Source organism: Oryx dammah, unplaced genomic scaffold (genome assembly GCF_014754425.2).
Source record: "Oryx dammah isolate SB20612 unplaced genomic scaffold, SCBI_Odam_1.1 HiC_scaffold_21, whole genome shotgun sequence".
Taxonomy (NCBI): Eukaryota; Metazoa; Chordata; class Mammalia; order Artiodactyla; family Bovidae; genus Oryx; species Oryx dammah.
In genome coordinates this window covers 1,319,312-1,339,507 of record NW_024070205.1, presented here as the reverse complement: position 1 = coordinate 1,339,507, position 20,196 = coordinate 1,319,312, and the positions used below count along the sequence as shown (strand labels likewise).

General features: G+C 61.7%; 1 protein-coding gene across 2 annotated transcripts in view; it reads right to left on the bottom strand.

The window, feature by feature from the left end:
- CACNA1S (calcium voltage-gated channel subunit alpha1 S) overlaps positions 1-20,196 on the bottom strand; it is a 55,529-nt gene that overhangs the window by 28,020 nt on the left and 7,313 nt on the right. For both annotated transcript variants that reach the window (XM_040263223.1, XM_040263224.1), the window contains exons 3-14: positions 12,899-13,038; positions 10,528-10,670; positions 10,248-10,400; positions 9,536-9,741; positions 8,268-8,371; positions 6,037-6,182; positions 5,539-5,620; positions 3,639-3,799; positions 1,664-1,889; positions 723-930; positions 433-553; positions 10-124 (exon numbers count right to left, since the gene is read on the bottom strand). In XM_040263223.1, the coding sequence (XP_040119157.1) occupies positions 10-124; positions 433-553; positions 723-930; positions 1,664-1,889; positions 3,639-3,799; positions 5,539-5,620; positions 6,037-6,182; positions 8,268-8,371; positions 9,536-9,741; positions 10,248-10,400; positions 10,528-10,670; positions 12,899-13,038 (1,805 nt within the window). The remainder of the gene's footprint in view (positions 1-9; positions 125-432; positions 554-722; positions 931-1,663; positions 1,890-3,638; positions 3,800-5,538; positions 5,621-6,036; positions 6,183-8,267; positions 8,372-9,535; positions 9,742-10,247; positions 10,401-10,527; positions 10,671-12,898; positions 13,039-20,196) is intronic.

The following is a 20,196-nucleotide window of genomic DNA, read 5'->3' as shown; positions in this document are numbered from 1 at the left end:
CCCACTCACTTGGGCATCTTCCTGCGTCTCCGCTCCTCAGCCTTGGCCTTCTGGGCGGAAGTCAGGCTCTCGGCCTCTGCCAGGTTGTCCACAGCGATGGCCAGGAAGACGTTGAGCAGGATGTCTGGGGCGCCGCTAAGGAGCCGAGGTGCTGGGCTCGGCAGAACCTGCCTGCCCCGGTGCTCCGGGCTTTCGGGGACTGACTCCTCCCCGCTGTCACCAGTCACCCTGAGGTCCCTTAACCTCCTGCTGGAAGGAACTGCCCTACAGCTGTCCCCACATGGCACCTGCTGTGTCCCCTCCCCCGCCCCAGATCCTGGGTGCTCCCCGCCTCCCGCAGAGGGCCTGGGCACGTGGACCCCCAGTCCCAGCCCATCTCCCGGCCCCTCCCCACTCTGGGCTCCCTTCTGAGCCCTGCGCCCCAGGGGATACAGTTGCCGCAGACAAACAGGATGATGAAGTAAATGCAGACGAGCACCCCGGGGTAGGACGGGCCGCCGTAGGCCATGATCCCGTTGTACATCACGGAGTTCCAGTCCTCGCCTGTCAGCACCTGGGGTGGGGGGGAACAGAGGGATGTGAGGGTCTTCCCTGGGGACGACGTTGTCCAAGAGCCCCCTTCCAACGTCGCCCCCAAACCGTCCGCGGCTGGAGGGGGTGGGTGGGGGCAGAGGAGGCGAGGCCCCGCCCGGCAGGGCAGGCAGCGAGCGGCTTTGGCCTACCTGGAAGACGCTGATGAGGGCCTGCGGGAAGCTGTCGAAGTTGCTGCGCCGCACCTCGGTGTCCTCAAAGTCGTACCTGCCCCCGAAGAGCTGCATGCCCAGCAGGGCGAAGATGACGATGAAGAGGAAGAGCAGCAGCAGCAGCGAGGCGATGGAGCGGATGGAGTTGAGCAGCGACGCCACCAGGTTGCTCAGCGACGTCCAGTACCTGGAGGATGGGTGGGCCCGGGGCGCTGAGGTGGGGCTGCCTGGATCCAGAGCTCCCATCCCAGTTTGTCATTTCGTTCTCCTTTGTAGGGTGGCCATTTGACTTCCGAGGCCACCACTAGACTCTCAGCCCCACGGGGGTGAGGCCCACCCCTCCCCTGCACCCAGAGCCTGAGACCACTCCACGTCCCCTTCTCTGCTATCCTTTCTCACCACCCCCTTCTCCTCCTCCCCTCCCGGCTTCCTTTCCTTCCTCCCTCTCCCAGTCTCTTCCCTTTCCTCCCTCTTTTCCATGCCCCTTAATCGGCCTGGTGAGAGGTAAGTAAACAGGAGAGATGGAGGTGGAAGGGGCAAGAGTGCAGGGGCGGAGGAGGGCCACGGGCGGGTGGGACCACGCCCCCTGCTGGAAGGGTCGAGGGGCGGGGAAGGGAGGCAGGAGGGAGGGGTGGCGGGACCACGCCCCCTGATGGAAAGGTGGAGAGGAGGGGCGGGGCAGGAGGATGGGCGGGACCACGCCCCAGTTGGGAGGGTGGAGGGGCGGGACGCGACAGGCGGGAGGGGCGGGGCAAGCGCGGGGCGGGGCAGGGAGGAGGGGCGGGGCAGGCGGATGGGTGGGACCACGCCCCGGTAGGGAGGGTGGAAGGGCGGGTCGCGACAGGGCAGGAGGGGCGGGGCAGGCAGGAGGTGTGGGGGTGGTGGGAGGGGCGGGGCGCCGGGGCCACGCCGCCGCTCACTTGGTGATCTTGAAGATCCGCAGCAGACGGATGCAGCGCAGCACCGAGATGCCCAGGGGCGTCATGGCACCCGACTCCACCAGCAGGATCTCCAGGAGGCCGCTGCACACCACGAAGCAGTCGAAGCGGTTGAAGACGGACATGAAGTACTGGCGCAGGCCCAGCCCGTACATCTTCATCAGCATCTCCACGGTGAACAGGGCCAGCAGCACCCGGTTGGCCACGTCTGCAGGGCGGCCCGCGCAGCTCAGCGCCACTCCTGCGCATCCCGCCTGGCCCAGGCCCCCAGTGACCCCTCACTGCCAGCGACACAAGGGCCTCGAACGCGGCACCCTCCCCGCGTTTCCAGGACATCCTCCTCTCCCTGCGCTCCAGATCCAGTAAAACCTGGTGAATTTTTCGCACTGAAGGGACGCAGCTTAGATTTCTAACAAGGTAAACTGTACAGCGTTTGGCAGGCCCACCCTCCTCACTCCAGCAGTCAGGCCACAGGCATTTTAACCCCATTTCCTTGACCTCCCAGAAACACAGCAACCAGGGGTCGAACCCATGTCCCCTGCGGTGGAAGGGCAGAGTCTTAACCCACTGGGCTGCCAGAGAAGTCCCCTCTTGCCTTTTAAAACGTTCGCTTCCCTTGCATCCTGGATACCACATCCCCCTAGGATTCCTCCAGCTTCTCCTGTACCCCTCTACAGAGGCACCCCCACCTCACTCTGAGTGCTGCACTTGAGCTGAGCACGTGAGCACACACCGTCCTCTGGGGGCCTGGTGATGTCTTCTAAGGCCAAGCTTCGATTGGCATGCCTGCCGGTGACTCCAGACTCTGACTTTTCAACCCAGACCTTCCGCTGGGTCCCAGACCTACTTTGCGTCTGTCACCTCAACATCTCCCTGGGATGTCTCAAAGGGACCTCAGACTCAACATGCCCGAGATTAAGCTGGTGGGGACTGCCTTTCCTCTCCCACTCCAAAAAATACCTGGTCACTGACTGTCTTCCCCATCTCAGCAAGTGGCACTGCCATTCATTTATCTGCATAGATCAGGGATCTCAAATTCATCTCTGGCCCCTCTTGGTGGATAGCGCTCACATTTTGTCCACACTGGTTATTGACAATGCATTAACGATGCTTGACACACTTAAGGGGTTCTCAAGAATGTTGGCTGCAATGAGTGGATGGCTGGCTGGTTAGGTGTATGGATGGATGGATGTGTGGGTAGGTGGATGGTGTATGGATGGATGGATGGATATGTGGATGGATGGTGTATGGATGGATGGATATGTGGATGGATGGTGTATGGATGGATGGGTGGATGGGTGGATGGGTGGATGGATGGACAGATGCATGGATAGATTGATGGATGAATGCATACGTGCTTCTGATCTGAAACATTATTTCCTGTCTCCTCCCCACAGAAAAAGATGGTGTTCTAGCAGTTTTCCTTCTTTTATCTTTTTCATCATTTTAACCAGAATGTCTTCTTCCCACCCAGCCTCCCCTCCTCTGTAATCCTCCTCTTACATTTACCTCCGCCGTTGCCCTCCCTATTTGACCTGACATCATTCATCAGTACCTGTCTTCTTCTTTGGCTCAGGAAGCTCCTTGAAGGTGGGAGAGGTACCTTCTTTCTCTGTGTTCCCTGCATTCTTTACTTGGCCTTACATAGAACGTGTATGCTATAAACACTTGGTGAGAGGCTGCTGTGTCTGGAGTAGAACTCGAACGAACTTGGATGTGTGAAGCGCTCAGTTACTGCTCACCGGTCCATCCGATAGCTGTGTTTGTGATCATTTGCCCAGACACCTGGCAAGCACCTGGCGGGTCCCCAGTGTGTTGCTGTTATTAATATTTCCCCTGGTAATGCCACAAGGAAGAGAGGACCACCGCTAGAGTTCCTAGAAAATGATGTCAACATCTAACTGACTTCACAGAACCTGAGGCACCACTGGCTTTGCCTGCCAGTCACGTGTCTCACCTTGCAGGTGGGTCAACCAGAGAGGCTGGTGGTGGTGCTCTGAGGCGATCGACAGTGTGTTGAGAGCCACGATCAGGATGACCAGCCAGTAGAAGACCCTGGACTTCACCACATCGTGGCACTTCCAGCGGAAGACGCGGTTCCACTGCCTCCAGTGTCGGCTGAGAAGCAGGCAGGGAGGGAGGGGGAAAGGTTGTGTTACCAGAGCCCCCACCTCCCCAAGGCTGCCTTCAGGCTGCTCTGGCCACACTTAGTCTGACTACACACTCCCTCCTCCAGCCACACCAGAGGAGACAAGAATGTGAGCTGCAGAGACAAGTGGAAAATCTTGCCTCCTAGAGCAAATATCTCCACATTTCAGAGGAGAACAGCAGCGATGCTGACCTTGGGGGTCGCTAGAGACAACGCAGGTGCCGCAGGTGCCAAGTTTAGCACAGTGCCAGGCCCAGAGGAGGGCTCCATACGTTTCCATCTTAAGTAAAGCCACACTGGGATGCCCCGTTTTGCTGGTCATAAGGTCAATTCTTTAGCAAATTGGTCATATTGGTGTTGGGGAGAGTTCACAGAAGGGGCACCTCCATCACTGGCACAACCTTTGTGCAGCATTTACCAGGGTTCAGAATCTCCACGCCCTCTGACCCAGCAAGTCTGTTTCTAGGAATCCACCGGGCAGAGATGTTCACTCTTAACAACCGTTCCCTTCGGCACTGTTTGTACTGCCCCAAACTGGACAGATTAACTGGACTATGATGTATTCATGCTGTGGAGTATTTTATGTTCAAAGACCTACCGCCAGAAGGTGTGTGTGTGACCTATCACACCTTGCAAAGCTGCAGAGGGACCTTAAATGCGTGTCACTAAGTAAAAAGAGCCTGCCTGAGATCACACACTGACATTCTGGGAAAGGCAAGACTTTGGAGACAGTAAGCTCAGTGGTAGGTTGCCAGGAATGGGAGGTGGAGGTGTGAATAGGCAGAAAACAGAGGCTTTTTAGGGCAGCAAAAATACCCCGTATGATATTATAATGGTGGGTGTGCATCATCAAACACTGGATGAACCCCAGCATAAACTGGACTCGGGGTGATGATGCTGTCCGCGCAGCTTCCTGAGTTGTAACAAACGGCCCATCTGGTGGAGGTGCTGATGGTGGGGGCCCCGGGCATGGTCAAGGGGAGGGCAGGTGGGCAGTCTCTGCACCTTCTGCTCAATTTTGCTGCGAATCTGAAGCTGCTCCGAGAAAAGAAAGTCTTTTTTTAAAACAAGTTTTGTGTGTATAAATTTGCCCTAAATAGAGCATTCTACATTTAGAATGTCAGTTTCCAGTTTATGTGTGGGTCATATTCATTTATCCAGCAAGCCCTCCAGTGTGTTGGGTCCTTTTGTTTGTTCTGAAGTGACAGTGGTCAATATGAGAAACCCTGTCATGTAAAAAACTCGTGTGTGTATGTGTGTGTGTGCACACGCGTGCATGTGTGTGTAAGAGAGATGAATGCGTAGAAGCAGCCTTGGAGGGATGCAAATCTGTTACCATGGTTACCTCTTTGAAGGGCAGCAAGGACTTCATCTTTTCTCTGGTGCATCTCTCTATTGTTGGATCTCTCAAAGTCACAATTGTGTGTGAATTTGGAAGCAGCCAATCAAATAAACACACGGTCCTCTTGAGACAAAGATGCCAGGACTCCAGCCCCTGCCCCAGAGGCCTGCGACGCTGCCCGCTTCCCCTGCTGGAGCAGAGGTTCCTGGGGCTAATTACCCCACCAGCTCCCAGTGTCTCCCTCACGCGATGTGGAAATAGGTCATCTGCTCAACGCCCTCCTCCCGCACTCAGGGAACGTGACCCAGAAGCCACCCATGGCGGGTGACTGGGGCTGGGGGGACCTGAAGCCGGGCAGACACTCACACGAACTGGATGACTTTGTTCAAGCCCGCGATTTCATACAGGCTCTCCGTGTCGGAGCCGCCTTCATCCAGAGCCAGCTTCCCTGGGGACAGAGAGGCATGGGCGGCCAGGCTCCCCTCTGGGCTGGACGCACCAGGAAAGGGCACAGACCGGGGGCACCTGGGACAGCGGCCCTGCGTGGGCCTGGACCCCTCCCTCTGCGCTGTCCTGATTCCTGGGAGCCAGAGAGCCTGCACCGTCGGGAGGGTGGTTCCTGGGGGCAGCGGGGTACTTTGGTAGTCAGTGCTCTGGGCGGGCCCTGGGCACACCTGGCCACCTCCACCTCGAGGCACCAGGCTTGCCCTCTAGGGGCCACGCTTCCTCATCTGCAAAGTGGGGCCCTCTGTCCTGCTCGTCAAGCCCTGGGGCTGTGGGGGAGCAGGGCGTGGGGATGCCCTTACGGGGGCCAGCTCGAGGGCAGCTTGGGGCGGGGTGTTGACCGTCGCCCATGGCTCCCACCTTCTCTCAAGTCATCCACGTCCATGACCTCGCCCTGCGTGATCCAGCTCAGGTAGCCCCGGAGGTCCTCCTCCAGCTGCTGCTTCTCCCGCAGCTTCTGGAAGGTTCCCCTGGACTTGGCCTTCTCCCGCTCCTTGGTGAATTCCCTGCACGGGGCCAGGGAGGAGAAGGAGGAGGAACCAGTTGAGGGGATGGAGCTTCTTGGGTCACTGAGCCCCTTCTGAGGCTGGACACACCCACCCTCCTGGCCCGGGTGTCGCGCGGGTCTGGGGACCTTCCAGGGGCCGAGGGCCGCCCTCCCCCAGCCCCGTCCTCCAGGATACTTGGCGCACTTGGCCCCCTCTATTGTTCCTTCTCATCCCATCTTGTTTCTCCGGCCTCGTCTTGGGTGACCTTGGGCAGGGGTTAGTGACACGACCATCCACTGCCTAACAGAACTGCCTGGATCCTCCCGAGACAGGCTGGGACCTGCGACCCTTTGCACACTGCTTGTACCTGGACACACCTCTCCTCCAGCAACAAGATACAAAGAAATTACATGGGACTAAAAATACCTGCATGCAGCTGAGGCAAACTCTGGACCAAACTATACAAAGAAAGAAAAAAAAAAAAACGCCCAACTGCCGTTTTTGGAGAGCCTGGAGCAGCAGCTTACTACACATGCCCCACATTCTCCACGCCACAAAGGGCTGGGCACACCACCTCGGCCCCTCCCGCGGCCCCAGGAACTAGCAAGGGAGGCTCTGGCTTGTTGCTGCCTCCTGCAGCTGGAGCAGGAGCCGCAGCGGAGTCGGGCCCTGGTCAGTTTACAGTGCCTGGGGAAGGCCGAGAACTGCTCCTGTCACTCGTTTTCCCTGCAGCCCTGACCCTTTAGGCTGCCTGACGGATTTAGTTCTGCTTACAGACCTAAGGCCTTGGGGGCGGCGTAGGGGCTGCTGGGCCTCAGAGAAACCAGACTGCAGCAGTGGGACAGGGGACCCGAGGGTCGGGGAAGGCTCCGGGCAGGGCCGGGGGCAGCCAGCCTGAGGGTCTGCTCACACTGCCTGCGCCCTCACCCTGCCGGGCAGGGTCCAAGAGGGGTTCTTGGCCACTTTGTGCCCAGGTCCGTTCGGGGCTCCTGTGAAAGCTGTGGGTCCCTCCTCAGAACCATGGGGAAAATGCTCCATTTGGGAGCATTTCGGGCAGCGTTGTAAAGTGTTTCATTTAGAAACCAGAGCCTGACAATGGAACCAGTGGTATGAAAATGTAGTTGTTGAGACATAAAGAAATGGTGTTGAAATTACATATAAAACTCCAGGAGTTGGTGAAAGGCAGGGAAGCCTGGCCTGCTGCAGTCTGTGGGATCGCAAAGGGTCAGAAATGACTTAGCAGCTGAACAAATGCTTCCTTAGTAGTTCATTAACTGGCAAGATCTAGTCTCAGTTCTAAAAACCGCCATCTTTCAAGGCAGTGATACTTGCGACACCGGGACCCGCCAAGGGCTTCCTGCTGGGACGAGTCCCGGGCGGCGCCGTGACCGCTCCATCAAAGGAAGGGTCAGGTTTCAGTTAGAGTCAATAAAAACAAAAGCAGGTCCTTCTTCTCCAAGTCCACAGACCCCCCCAGTGCCAGGAGGGCAGCTCCTGGGGCTGGTGGTGGCCACTTCGAGGCTGCCCGCCATGGCTGCGGTGTGGCCTCACAGAGGCTCGAGCACGCAGCGCCCGTGGTGTGCCGGGCTCTGCTCTAAGAACGTTGTGGGAATGGACTCGTGCGTTCTCCCAACCAGCCTGTGAAGCAGGCCCTGACGTTATTCCTCTGTGTCAGAGGTGGACCCTGAGGCACAGAGGGGCTAGGGAGTTAGCAAGGCCACTCAGCCAGCCAGCAGCAGCGCCAGGCTTTAAACCGGGGCCCCTTGCCCCAGTCTGCGTGCTCAGCCTGGAGGCCATTCTTGGAGCTGAGCCTCAGACCTTGCACCTCCAGGGGCTGCAGGCCGGGGTCTTGGGGCCTTCACACACAGGGGCCGAAGGAAGCGAGGATGGAAGAAGGCTCGAGGAGGAGGGAGGGGGTGGAGCAAGGGGGGCTCTCCCTGCATCTTCGCTCTTCTTTGCTATCGAGGAGCCTGCTCCCGGCTAAAGGGGACCCGGGGAGGAGTGGGCGTTCTAAGTCACACCCCTGCCCTCTTCCCTCTCTCCCTCCCTGCCCCTCCTTCTCCCCCTCCATTACCCCCGCCCCAGCTGCCTCTAGCCCCTCACCCGCTGAGGACGCCCAGCACCAGGTTGAGGATGAAGAAGGAGCCCAGCAGGATGAGGGTGACAAAGTATATCCAGGGCCACTCGTTCCCGATGGCATCGTTCACCTGGGCAGACACGAGCGTGAGTCCCCGGCGTGCGGGCCCAGGCCCTCTGCAAGCTGGCCCGCTCGCCACACCTGGCCACCCAGGTCCCGCCTGAAGACGCAGCACTAGGGCCTTGCTGACGGCTACCTGGCCTGCGGGACGGAGCCCTGCCTCCCTCCAACCGCCCAGCTCCCTGCCTGGACCCCATCCTGCTGGCTGCCTCCAGCCTCCTCTCCAGCCAAGATTTCTCCCAGTAGAAACACTCCAAGCCTCGACCTGCATTCGGCCGGCTCCTTCAGGAACCGCCTGTGGCTGCGGTGAGTCCCCCAGCATCTCTGAGCCCTGTCCCAGCGCCTCCTGAGCTGACGATGTGAGCTCGCCCCTCACAGGCTGGTTACACGTGAAACGACACGTGTGACAGTCCTTTGAAATGTTTAATAACTGGCTCCCATGATCTGAGCTCACGAGAGCCAGTCACACTAATCCTTTACGTTTGCAAAGCATTTGACAGTTCTACGACTGTCCCACACAGGCAGTGTCACCCCCTGGCCAGGCTCCGGGGTTGGAGCTGGGGGCATTAGAGGTCAGTCTTGGCCGTGTTGCTCACTAGCCACCAGAGGCCAAGTCACCGAACCTCTCTGAGCCTCAGTTTCCTTATCCAGAAAATGGGATCATGCCTTCCATTGCTGGAGGATCAAATAGCTCTGAGTAACACCAGAAAAGAACCTTCTCAACAGGAGGACCACACACTGGGTGTGCGACCCAGTTAACAGACTCACTAACCATCTAACTACCCAGTGATGGAGCTGGTATTTTTATTCTACAGACGAGGGACCTGGTATCCAATCCTCTTTTTATGGGAGAGCAGCCTTGCCCAGCAGTGAGAAGAGAGACTCTCCAGGCCCTTCCTCCCTCGGGAAATCTGAGATTCCTGGCCATCAGGGGCGAGTCACTCACAGCCAGGCTTGGGGACAAGGTAGGAGCTGAAACAGAAGCTGCCAAGCTCCTGGTTTCCATCCTCACTGCTCCTGGGGCTGCGGACACAGGTGGTACCCTAACCCCTCCCCCCGGGATGCTGGAGGGGAGGGGAGCAGCGGGCCCTCCGGGGTCCAGGAGTGGCAGCCCCACCAACAGCCCTGAGCCCACGGGTGAGGGGACAGCCGGCAGGCTCGGGCCAAGACCCACCCAGTAGAGGACGTCGGTCCAGCCCTCCATGGTGATGCACTGGTAGACGGTGAGCATGGAGAAGCCGAAGTTGTCGAAGTGGGTGATGCCGCGGTTGGGGCCGGGCCACCCGCCGCGGCACTCGCTGCCGCTGATGGTGCAGGGGCGGCCGGAGCCCGTCCGGGCGCAGGGGGACGGCTTCTCATTCTCCACCGTGGCCACGATGTCTGAGGGCGGGCAGCGAGAGCGGTGAGCCCCAGGCGGGAATGGGAGGGGGCGTCTCAGCAAGACTGTGAAGTTGGGAGGACAGCCCCGCGGGAGCGTGCGGTGCAGACCGCAGGGAGGCTGGGGGGCGTGGGTACGGATCCAGACACGGATCCACGGATATGGGTAGGCACAGCGGCGCCTGTGGGCAGCTGCTCCGGGCAGACCTCCCTGGAGGCGAGGCTTCTAGAGACCCCAGGCTGCAAGGCACCCCGTGGATCACCTGTACCCACAGAGCTTCGCAGAAGGAGGCGGCGGGGGCGGAGGTGTGGGCAGGGCCACGTGCCAGGACTTGAGAGCTCTGTCTGGGGAGCTGAAACAGAGCCCACCCCCGCCCTCTGCCCCCAGCCCCACAGCACACCCCAGCCCTGCAGCGCACTCCCACCCCCAGCCTCACAGAGCACCCCAGCCCCACTGTGCACCCCCACCCTCCGCCCTCCACCCTCCACACCCCCGCCCCGCAGCGCACCCGTGCCGATGAAGTAGCACGTCTTGTGCATCTTGCCCTTGAAGAGCTCGAGGCCGATGATGGCGTAGATGACAACCATGAAGAGCACCAGCAGGGCGATGTGGAAGAGCGGCAACATGGCCTTGAAGATGGAGTTGAGGACCACCTGCAGGCCTGCGGGGGGCGGGGCGCGGACTCAGCTTCCCTCTCTCTCCCGGCCCTCCCCGGGACACCAAGCCCGCAGGGGCCCAGAACCGGGGCAGGGAGCAGGCCGGGGGAGGGGCAGGGCTGCGCCACCCACTGGGCACCCCGGACACCAGCCGGAGCGGGCGGAGCACACGGAAGGCCCGCAGCGCCTTGACGTCCAGGCCCGCGCCTTTGCTGCTCATCGGGGCCGCGTTGCTCTGGATGAGGTTGACCTGCTCCAGGATCACGGTGAAGACCCTACGGCGACAAAAGGGGAAGACGGGCCCGCGGTCAGCTAGGCCTCTGCCCGGGGTCGGGACCTGTAGGGAGATCCACGGGGTGCCTCGCAGCCTGGGGTCTCTAGAAGCCTCGCCTCCAGGGAGGTCTGCCCGGAGCTGCTGCCCACAGGCGCCGCTGTGCCTACCCATATCCGTGGATCCGTGTCTGGATCCGTACCCACGCCCCCCAGCCTCCCTGCGGTCTGGGGGCGGTTGGGCAGGTATGGGGCCCCACGCTGGGGGCTGCTCTGGTGATGTCTGTCTGTCCAGGGGATTTTAGGGAAGACCCCGCAGCCGTGTTCAGGCTCAGTGAGACGAACACTGGGCCCGTCGGTGATGTCCACTCCGGCCCTGCAGGTGCGGGTGGAGGCGCTGGTGTCCCAGCTTCTGTGTCAGGCCTGGGGGCTGAGCGCACCGGGAGTGGGTGGGCGGTTCCAGCCACCGGGGGTGGGTGGGGGGAGGATCGGGAGGAGAAAGCCCAGGGCTGGCTCTCCTGCGGGCATTCCTCCTGCTGCCGCCTGACAAAGCCCCGGCCGTCCTTCCTGCTCTCAGGGCGCTCTGAGGTCCGGCGCAAGCCCTTCTGTATCCTGTTGACAGCTGCCCCTGGACCGAATCACACAGGAGCGCGACCTCCAGCCAGGAGTGCGTCCAGGGCAGAGGCTGACCCACAGAATCCCCCTCCTCTCCGTGTTCTGCCCAGAGCAGTACTGTACAACTGGTAAGTAAGCACCATGCTTCTTATTGACTTGAAGAGACAGCAGCCTCTGGAGTAAGCTGTGTGCTTGGTTCAGTCGCTCAGTCGTGTCTGACTCTTTGTGACCCCACAGTGGCAGCACACCAGGCTACCTGTCCTTCCCTACCCCCTGGAGCCTGCTCAGACTCATGTCCTCCGAGTCTGATGCCGTCCCACCATCTCATCCTCTGACGAACTCTTTTCCTTCTGCTCTTGGTCTTTCCCAGCATCGGGGACTTTTCCAGTGAGTTGTCTGTTGGCATCAGATGACCAAGATGCTGGAGCTTCAGCTTCAGCATCAGTCCTTCCAGTGAATAGTCAGGGTTGATCTCCTTTAAGATTGACTGGTTTGATCTCCTTGCTGTCCAAGCAAGACCTTCTGGAATCTTCTCCAACACCACAGTTCAAAGGCATCAGTTCTTTGGCGTTCTGCCTTCTTTACGGTCCAGCTCTCACAGCCGTACATGCCCACCGGGAAGCCCTGTTATAATTAGGTGGCGGCTGCCGTTTCTTATGTCACGGGCTTAGCCATGCTCCCCCCAACCCCACTCCCAGTTCATATGCTGAAACCCTAACTCCTAGAATCTCAGAATATGACTGTATTTGAAGACAGGACTCTGAAGAAGCAACTCAAGTGAAAAGGAGGCTGGTAGGGTGGGCTCTAATTGTCTGACTGGTGCCCTTAGTACCAGAGGAAGCGTGGGCACGCAGCACATGGGCAGGCTCACCACAGGGGTGTGTGTGGGTAGAGGAAGGACCACATGGGGATTCAGCAAGCTGGTGGCCGTCGGCAAGCCAAGAAGGGAGGCCTCAGGGGAAACCTGGCCACACCTTGACCTTGGACTTCCAGCCTCCAGAAGAGTCAGAAAATACATTTTTGTGGTATTAGCCCCGGTCTGTGGCTTCTTGTCGTGGCGGCCCAAGCGGACTCGTGTGCTTCCCGCGTGCTTGGTCCCTTCAGTCGTGTCTGACCCTTTGTGGCCCCGTGGACTGTGCACCAGGAGGGCACGAGGCTCCTCTGTCCGTGAGATTCTCCAGGCAAGAACACTGGAGCGGCTTGTCGTGTCCCCCTCCTCCCGGGGATCTTCCCGACCCAGAGGCTGAACGTGCGTCTCACGTCTCCTGCACTGGCAGGCGGGTTCTCTACTGCCAGCGCCACCTGGGAACCCCACGCAGACTCCTGCAGGTTGCCAAATGTCCGTTCTCGTGAACGCAAGGGACACGTGCTCCACACAGGTCCGTGGAGAGATGGTAATGAAGGCTGAGAAATTTATGAACGTCCAGAAACTGCTGGGTCCTGGAAGCAGGCACGCGTTTCCAGCCGTGTGTGCAGAGAGCAAGCAGGCTGGCGGTGCCTGGCTGGGGAGGGTGTGACTTGCTGGCGCCCCCACTGCCCCCACCCCACTCACCGCTGTACCCGCCTCTGGGCCCTGGGGTCCCCGCCAGGCTCAGCCCCGAACCCCAGCCTCTCTCACCCCAGGAAGACGATGATGAAGTCCAGCACGTTCCAGCCGCTGCGCAGGTAGGCATCCTGGTGGAACAGGAAGCCGTAGGCAATGATCTTCATGGCGGCCTCGATGGAGAAGACGATGAGGAAGAAGTATTCCAGCTTCTCCTGCGGGGCGAGGGGGTGACATCAGGGCTCGGCCGCCTCGGGCGTCCTGCCCCGCTACCCTACCACTGGGGTCCCTCCCTCCCGCAGGGCCCCTCCCCAGGGGCCCACACCAGGCCCTGGGGCCGCCTCTGACTTCCTCTGTTCCTCCTCCCGTATCCCCAGCTGCAAAAGCCACAGGTGTTGCTATCTGGTTCCTTTCCTGTCTTACTCACTAAAATATAGGCAGTGTTGATTTTTTGCTCTTTTATTTTTTGGCCACGCTGCCTTGTGGAATCTTTGTTCAAGGACCAGAGATCAAAACGACGACCCCTGCCGTGGAGGGGCAGAGTCAACCACTGGGCCACCAGGAAAGTTCCTCTTTTTTCACAAAATGACTCTGCATCTCCAGGCTAGGATGGGATGAATGGATGAACAGGCTGTACAGCCGCCGGATGAAGGCCCCAGGTGGCTCCTGTGTGGGCGTCTTCTCCCTCATCCCAAGGACTCACGGGAAGAGGGTTGGGGAGCACTCACTAGGGTTCCAGAGGGGCCTTCCAGGCTGGTCAGAGCCTTCCCTTTCATCCACTTTCTGTGACCCCCTCCGCCCAGCCCGCGTGCCCACATCCAAAGCTGACAGGCACCACTTGGCAGGCACAAGTGCCATCACGCAGGGTGGGGGCATTGCGGGGTCACTGCCATGGAGGGGGCCCCAGAGTTCAGGGGCTAAGGCTCCTGGCTCAGCCCCCACCGCCCAGCCCCCAACTGAAGGGGGGCTCCTGTGGGCCTCTCCAGACCCCACCCCACCCCCACCCTGGCCCAGTCACCCCTGGTCCGGGGTCCAGGGGGCAGCTATTTCCAAAGTAGCAGCTCACCCTGTCAGGGCTCCAGGCTGTCACGACTGTCTTCTGAGCCAGGCTTCAAAGCTCTGTACCCGCCCCCGCCCCATGCCTCCCACAGGCTTGACTCCTGGACGGCCCTGCATGAGGAGGCCTGAGCCCTACCACCCACACCTGTGTACCCACGGGTCACCCGCCCCCGCCCGGCCAGCACCCGGCAGAGCCATTGGTACGTTAGGGCCACCCGGTTAGCGGCTCGGACAAGAATTCACTTTTACTTCCAAGAGGGTAGGCTTGGGAGGCAAGGTCCCCAACAGCTCATTCACACGGATCCGGTCTCATAGACCTCCCCATTTAGTATTTAGAGAATTTTCATAAAAGCATGGTTTCCCCTTCTGTCCAGAGGGGGAAACTGAAGCACATGTGGGCTAAGCCTGCTTTCCTTAACTGGCTCCTTATTTCTTCCACCAGCTTGTAAGCCCAAAGCTTTCTCCTTCTTCCAGAAAACGGCACTGTAGGACTGGAATGTAAGGCAGCATCCTACTGAAGGGCTTGTGTAGGGCCTGTGCTTGAGCTAAGTAAGGCAGCCAGGAACTGGGGCCATGGCCCTGGTGGGGGTCACTGTCCAGGGGCCATCCCACGGCTCCCTTCGAGGGTGGGGGCGGCACAGCAGAGCTGAGGGGGATGGGGGCCCCGTCCCCTGCAGGGCAGTCCACTGGGAGTCCGGCAGCCCGAGGGGGCAGAAGGAGCAGTGAGTGAAGTCAAGTCAGCATTTAAACGCTCCAGCGGCTGCTGCCCCAGGGGCAGAAGTGGGCTTAGCGGAGGGAAAACAGGGCCCAGAATAGCTGCAGAGCTCACAGGACAGGCGGCCGGCCACACACCGGCAAGGGAGGGGGGCGCCTGCACCTGCCCCTGCCCATCCTGTTTCCGCTTGGCCACCAGGGAGCTTGTCGAGGCCACGGGTCACTCAGGGTCCGCTGCTGTTAGCTCCGGCCCGACCCTGAAGCGCGTGGAGTTACCAAACTCTGCGTGGGCACCTGTGTGTACATGCGTCCCGCCGAGGCAGGGGGCGGGGCTGGGCCCCTTCCTCCACCACAGGAACGGGGTCACGTGGCGTCACCGCAGCCCCCCGGCCCTGGCTCTCTCCCCGCTGCTCACTAAGCTCCACCCTGGAGGCCACTGAAGGCCCCGGTGGCCAGCCTTCCTGGAGCTCCCTGGCTGCTGGTCCCCCCGCGTCCCCTTCCCTTCGGCCGTGCCTGTGTCCCCCTGCACCGCCCCGCTGGTTCTCACGGAGCCGTGGCCCGCGATCATGTCCGGGGGCGGCCAGGGCTGGGCTCCGTGTGTCCCGCCTCTACCTGAACGCCCCTCCCCAGATCCCGCTCCTCCACGCGGTCCTGGCTAGGCCGATGGCACCAACTTGCTGAGTGGGACTCCCACCTGGCTCTCTCTGGACGCCTCCCACTGCTCTGCCCTGGGCCCCAGCACCTACCATGTCCAAACCTTTCTGCACCCTAACGTTTTCTGACCCGCCTGCCCCCAAACTCACACAACCTGTGCCCCCACACCTTCTAGGCCCATACGACCCCCGGACACTCCCCACGTGACGTCCAGGCCCCTGGATCTCCCGCTGCCCCTGCCCCTCTGCCTGCATCCCCGGGCCCCTCAGCCCAGCAGACCTCGCACCCACTAACAGCCCTCTGAGCCCCTAGGGCGAGCTCCTCCCGTGTGTCCTGCCGTCCCCACAAACACGGGGCCATTCTTCACCACCCCTCTCCAGCAGCCCTGAGACCACATGTGGGGTCCCGAAGCTTGGGGCTGCCCGTGGTTTCTCTGCTGCCAAACAGAAGAGGCAGTGGTCCCCATCAGCAATGGGATTGGGGAGCGCGCACAGGTCACCTTAGGTGGCGTCCCTGAGTCTCTGCTGGTGGGGGGTGAAGGGAGGTTTCGTGGCAGGACTCCACCCCCACCCCCATGCCAGGCACGGCTCCCCCGAAGGCACCGGGGCTCAGGGCTTCTGCCCTTGCTGTTGCTCTGCCGGGACTGTCCTTCTGAGAGAGCCCCACGGCCGCACCCTTCTCTCTCTGGGACCCCAGCTCCAGCATCATCACTGGGGCCCAGGACCCCTCCTCCCCTCCCCCCGCCATCTTCATCCCAGGGTTGGGGTGTTTGTCAGCAGCTGACCCCGCTTGCCACGCCCCGTCTCGTCCTTCCTGACCATCCGCCCGCCTCACTGCACAGCCTGGAGCTGCTGCCTCGCCCCCTGAGTCCAGCACCGGCGTGGGCATTGGTGTCCCCAGCGCTGGCCCTCGGTCCCCACCTGCGGTGGGCGCCATGCAGGCTCCAGAAGCGGCCTTTGGGAACTGTCAGAGCAACATGCACAAACCCCCAGGCACGCGGGTAGGTCGCAGGCCAAGGTGGGCTCACGGAAGCCATGCAGCGAGCCCCGGGGCCAGCCCGCACAGCTTGGCGCTGACAAGGTCCGCGGGGGAGGAGCACCCGTCAGACCACAGAGGACGGGACACTCCAGCCACAGACAGCTCTGGCCTCATAGGTCGTCCGCAAAGCTCCATGCTGGAGTACGTGGGACCGCCTGGCACACAGGAGGGCCTCAAGGAGCGTTTGCTGAATGAATACACAGCAGAAAATCCCATCTCTGATGCCGCACGCCTCAGAGGCCTCGCCATCTCCGTTTCTGAGAGGGGACGCTGGACCGCAGGCTCTGACACCCACGCAGGGAGACAGTGCCCACCCCAGAGCCCCGGCACTGCCCAGGTGAGCACCATGAGCCTGTCTGACCAGGAGCTGAGACTAGCTCCCTGCAACGTGTGCTGAGTCGCTCCAGTCACGTCCGACTCTGTGCGACCCCGTGGACTGCAGCCTGCGAGGCTCCTCTGTCCACGGGATTCTCCAGGCAGGACTACTGGAGCGGGCTGCCATGCCCTCCTCCAGGGCATCTTTCTGACCCAGGGGTCTAACCTGGCTTTCCAGTATTGCAGGCAGATTCTTCCACTGAGCCCCCAGAGAAACCCCTGCAAGGAAGGGCCTTAACTAGCAAAGATCCCTCCACAGACAGGCTGCTCCCTGGGGCTCCAGGACTAGTGTTGGCTGGAGGTGGGCCTGCTCTGTGACCCTGACTCACCTGCTCCTGGGGGCGTTGGAGCCAGACCCCCTGAAGCCCTGGGCTGAGAACAGCGGGGCTCAGACCACACCCCATCCTGCTGCTGCCTCTGTCTCCAAGGGTCAGTCATCCTGGCTCGACTCTCCACACCCTGAGGCCCTGGGCTCCGTGGGGAGGTGGGGGTGGGGCGGGGCTCCCTCTGGAAGTCTGCGGGCCTCAGGCCCCTTGTCTGACCACACTGGGGCCTTCAGGACAGCGGGCCTGGACCCCAGCATCCCTGATGCCAGCGGCCCCTTGGAGGGCTCTGGGCCCTGCGGGGTCCACAGAAAGGCCCCGCAGGCTGGTCCGGGGCAGGGTGATGGAGCTGGGAAGCTCCAGTCACAGCTCCAAAGGCGGCGGGTCCTCCCCCAACCCCCAGGCCTGAGGCTCCTGCCTTAGGGCCCAGGCGCTGGGACCTGTTCAGACACAAATCTTGCTGGGGTGGGCCTGGAGCACTCCACTTTTCCACTCTCAGGCGTTCACTGTTAGGACCATCTGCGTCAACGGGCCGGAGCGGGTTTGGCTGAGAGAGGGAGCCTGCGTGCAGGGGGCGCCGTGGGGTCTCACGGCTGTGCTCGGAGCAGGCCCCCGGGTGCTGCTGCTCCAAGATGCTCCCCACCCCGGGTCCTCCCCGGTCTGCTCCCCAAGCAGACCCTGGGCCCGCTGCCCCGGGGGACAGAGGGGGCAGGTCGGGAGGTTTGTCTCCTAAAGCCCCCTGCTCCAGTGTGTGGGAGGGCTTGAAGTAGGGGGCCCATCTCCCCAGCAAAACAGAGCCTCAGCCCAGGGTTTGGAGGTTCGAGAGCCTGCTTCCTCACAGCACCCTGAGCTGTGGCAGGGTCTGAGGGCACCGGGGGACCCCTGAGACAGCAGGGGTCAGCCCTGCCAAGGACTCCTGCTTCCTGAACTGCCCGCAGGGACAGCAGACAGTGGCCTGGGGAACCACGTGTCTAGAACGCTGCGGCCGCGAGGGTGGATGGGGCTGCTGGGCACTGCCTGAGACCGAGGCCGGGCCACGGAGTGAGTGAGCGGAGACCAAGCACGGTCCGGTTCTGTCCATCCTGGAGGGGTGGGCGTAGGGCCCAGGCAAGGCCGGCTTCTGGGAGCAAAGGGGGTGCCTCTTGGGCACCCCTACTCTGTAGCTTTTCCTGCGCGGATGTGAGGGAGGTGGGGGCGAGGGGGCAAGGCCCTGGCCCACCTGCCCTGGCTCAGCCCCAGGCGTCCCGGGGAGCTGGCCTGTGGCCTGAGGCGCCAGTGCCCGGGAATGCAGGCCTTGGGGTGTGTCTGCAGGACCCCTCAGCCTCCAGGCTGGGAGGAGGGCCTGCTGGCGGGAGGGCAGTGGCTGCATTCACCTTGACGCACCCTCCCGGCATGGACGAGACCTGGGCCTGTCCCCCCTCCCTGGCCTCTGCTTCCCTTCCCAGGAGGGGAGCCAGCTCCTGCGGGGCCCGCGCTGGGTAGGGGGTCAGGAGTGTGTCCAGAGGGGGGTGGCAGGGCTGAGGGCCGCAGGGGGAGCCGGTCACCTGCGGGGGGCAAGAAAGCGAGGCACCCACGTCATGGGCAGGAGACGGGGCCTGGGCCGGTGTGCTGACAGCCGCGCTGCTTCACTGAGCTGGTGTGCCAGGCCCTCCTGTAGTCACACACACACATGTGCACACATGTGCACACGCACACACAGAGACACATACATGTGCACGCATGCACACGCAGGTATGCACATGCACACAGACACACACACACGCACGTCATCCTCACAGGGGCCTGGAAGGGCAGCACTCCTACCCCCACCGAACGGATGAGGAAGCCAAAGCACAGAGGGGTTAAGTAATTTCTCCAGGATCACACAGCGGCTGACTGGCAGGGCCATGATGAGAACCCAGGCCCCGTGACCTCAACCACCACGTCACGCTGGGAGGGGAAAAAATTCACACGGGGACCCCTGGGGGGCTCGTCAGATCCCGTCCTCTGCCCTCCAGGCCTGGGTTCCTCAGGGCTTGGCGGTGGGCTGGGAACACAGGGAGGGGACAGAGAGGGGAGGCGACAGCCACCTCCTCAGCCACCCCCGTGTGGCCGGACAGACACGTTCCCCCCACAGTTCTGGAGGACGGGGATCCCCGCCCCCCGGCTGGGGCTCACAGACTGCAGGGAGCTGCCCCCGAGCCAGACTGGGGCAGGGGCGGCAGGCACTGCAGCTGCCTGAGGCCTGGGCTCTGCCGGGCCCCCGGAGCCAACATCTGGGGCCAGGCGTGCAGGGCAGCTCCGACTCTGTCCACCCACCTCTCGGTGCCCACGCAGCACCTGGGCTGAGAGGGGCACGGAGGAGCGTGGGGAACTCTGAGCCCGTGGCGGGAGAGGGCAGGCATTTCGCCAGACCCCCGAGCAGTAGTCTGGGCTTGGACCCCTGTGCCCGGCTGGCCCGGGGTCTTTGACGGGCAAGGCCAGTGTGGGCCGCTTTCCGGGGAGGTGGGGCGGGCCGAGCGGCAGCGGGCGCATTCCGGACCCTATAAAAAGATGGGAATCTGAGCCCAGGCATGTCAGGGGCCCGACGGCAGGCAGGCGCAGGGCGGGGGTGGGGAGGGCCAGCCCCTCAGCCTCCTGGCTGCCCCAGGCCAGCCTGACCAGCGTCAGCAAACCCTCCAGACCTCGGAAATCGGCACTGGGGCCTTGCTGGAAACTCTGCTAGCAGGCCTGGCCGAGGGCTCTGCCGGGGCCTCCGCCCTTCCTGTCCTGCGGGTGGACGGCTCTTGGTCGGCAGGAGGGGGCTGTCCTGTGCACTGGGGGCGGCGAAGCAGACCCCTGGCCTCTGCCCTGTAGACGCGAGCAGCACACTCAGGACACACGCCCAGGACACACTTGGGACACACGCCTGGGATACACGCTAAGGACACACTCAGGACACATGCTTACACACGCTCAGGACACACGTTCCCGCCAGCCTCTTATCTGTCTCCGAGAGCCCCTCCCCTTCCTACCCTGGAAACCACTGACCTGGGGCTGTCCCTCTGATTCTCAGGATTCTGCCCAGTAGGAGCACAGACTCCTGCCTGATAGAGACCGTCCCTGCTGGACACACGCTGTAGGACGCCAGCCCGCTGTGTGTCTCATCCGGCAACCCTAGCCTGTCATTTTTTCTCCAGGGTCATAGATTGCTGTTTCTCGAATTCTCTTTGAACCAGCTATATTCTGCTT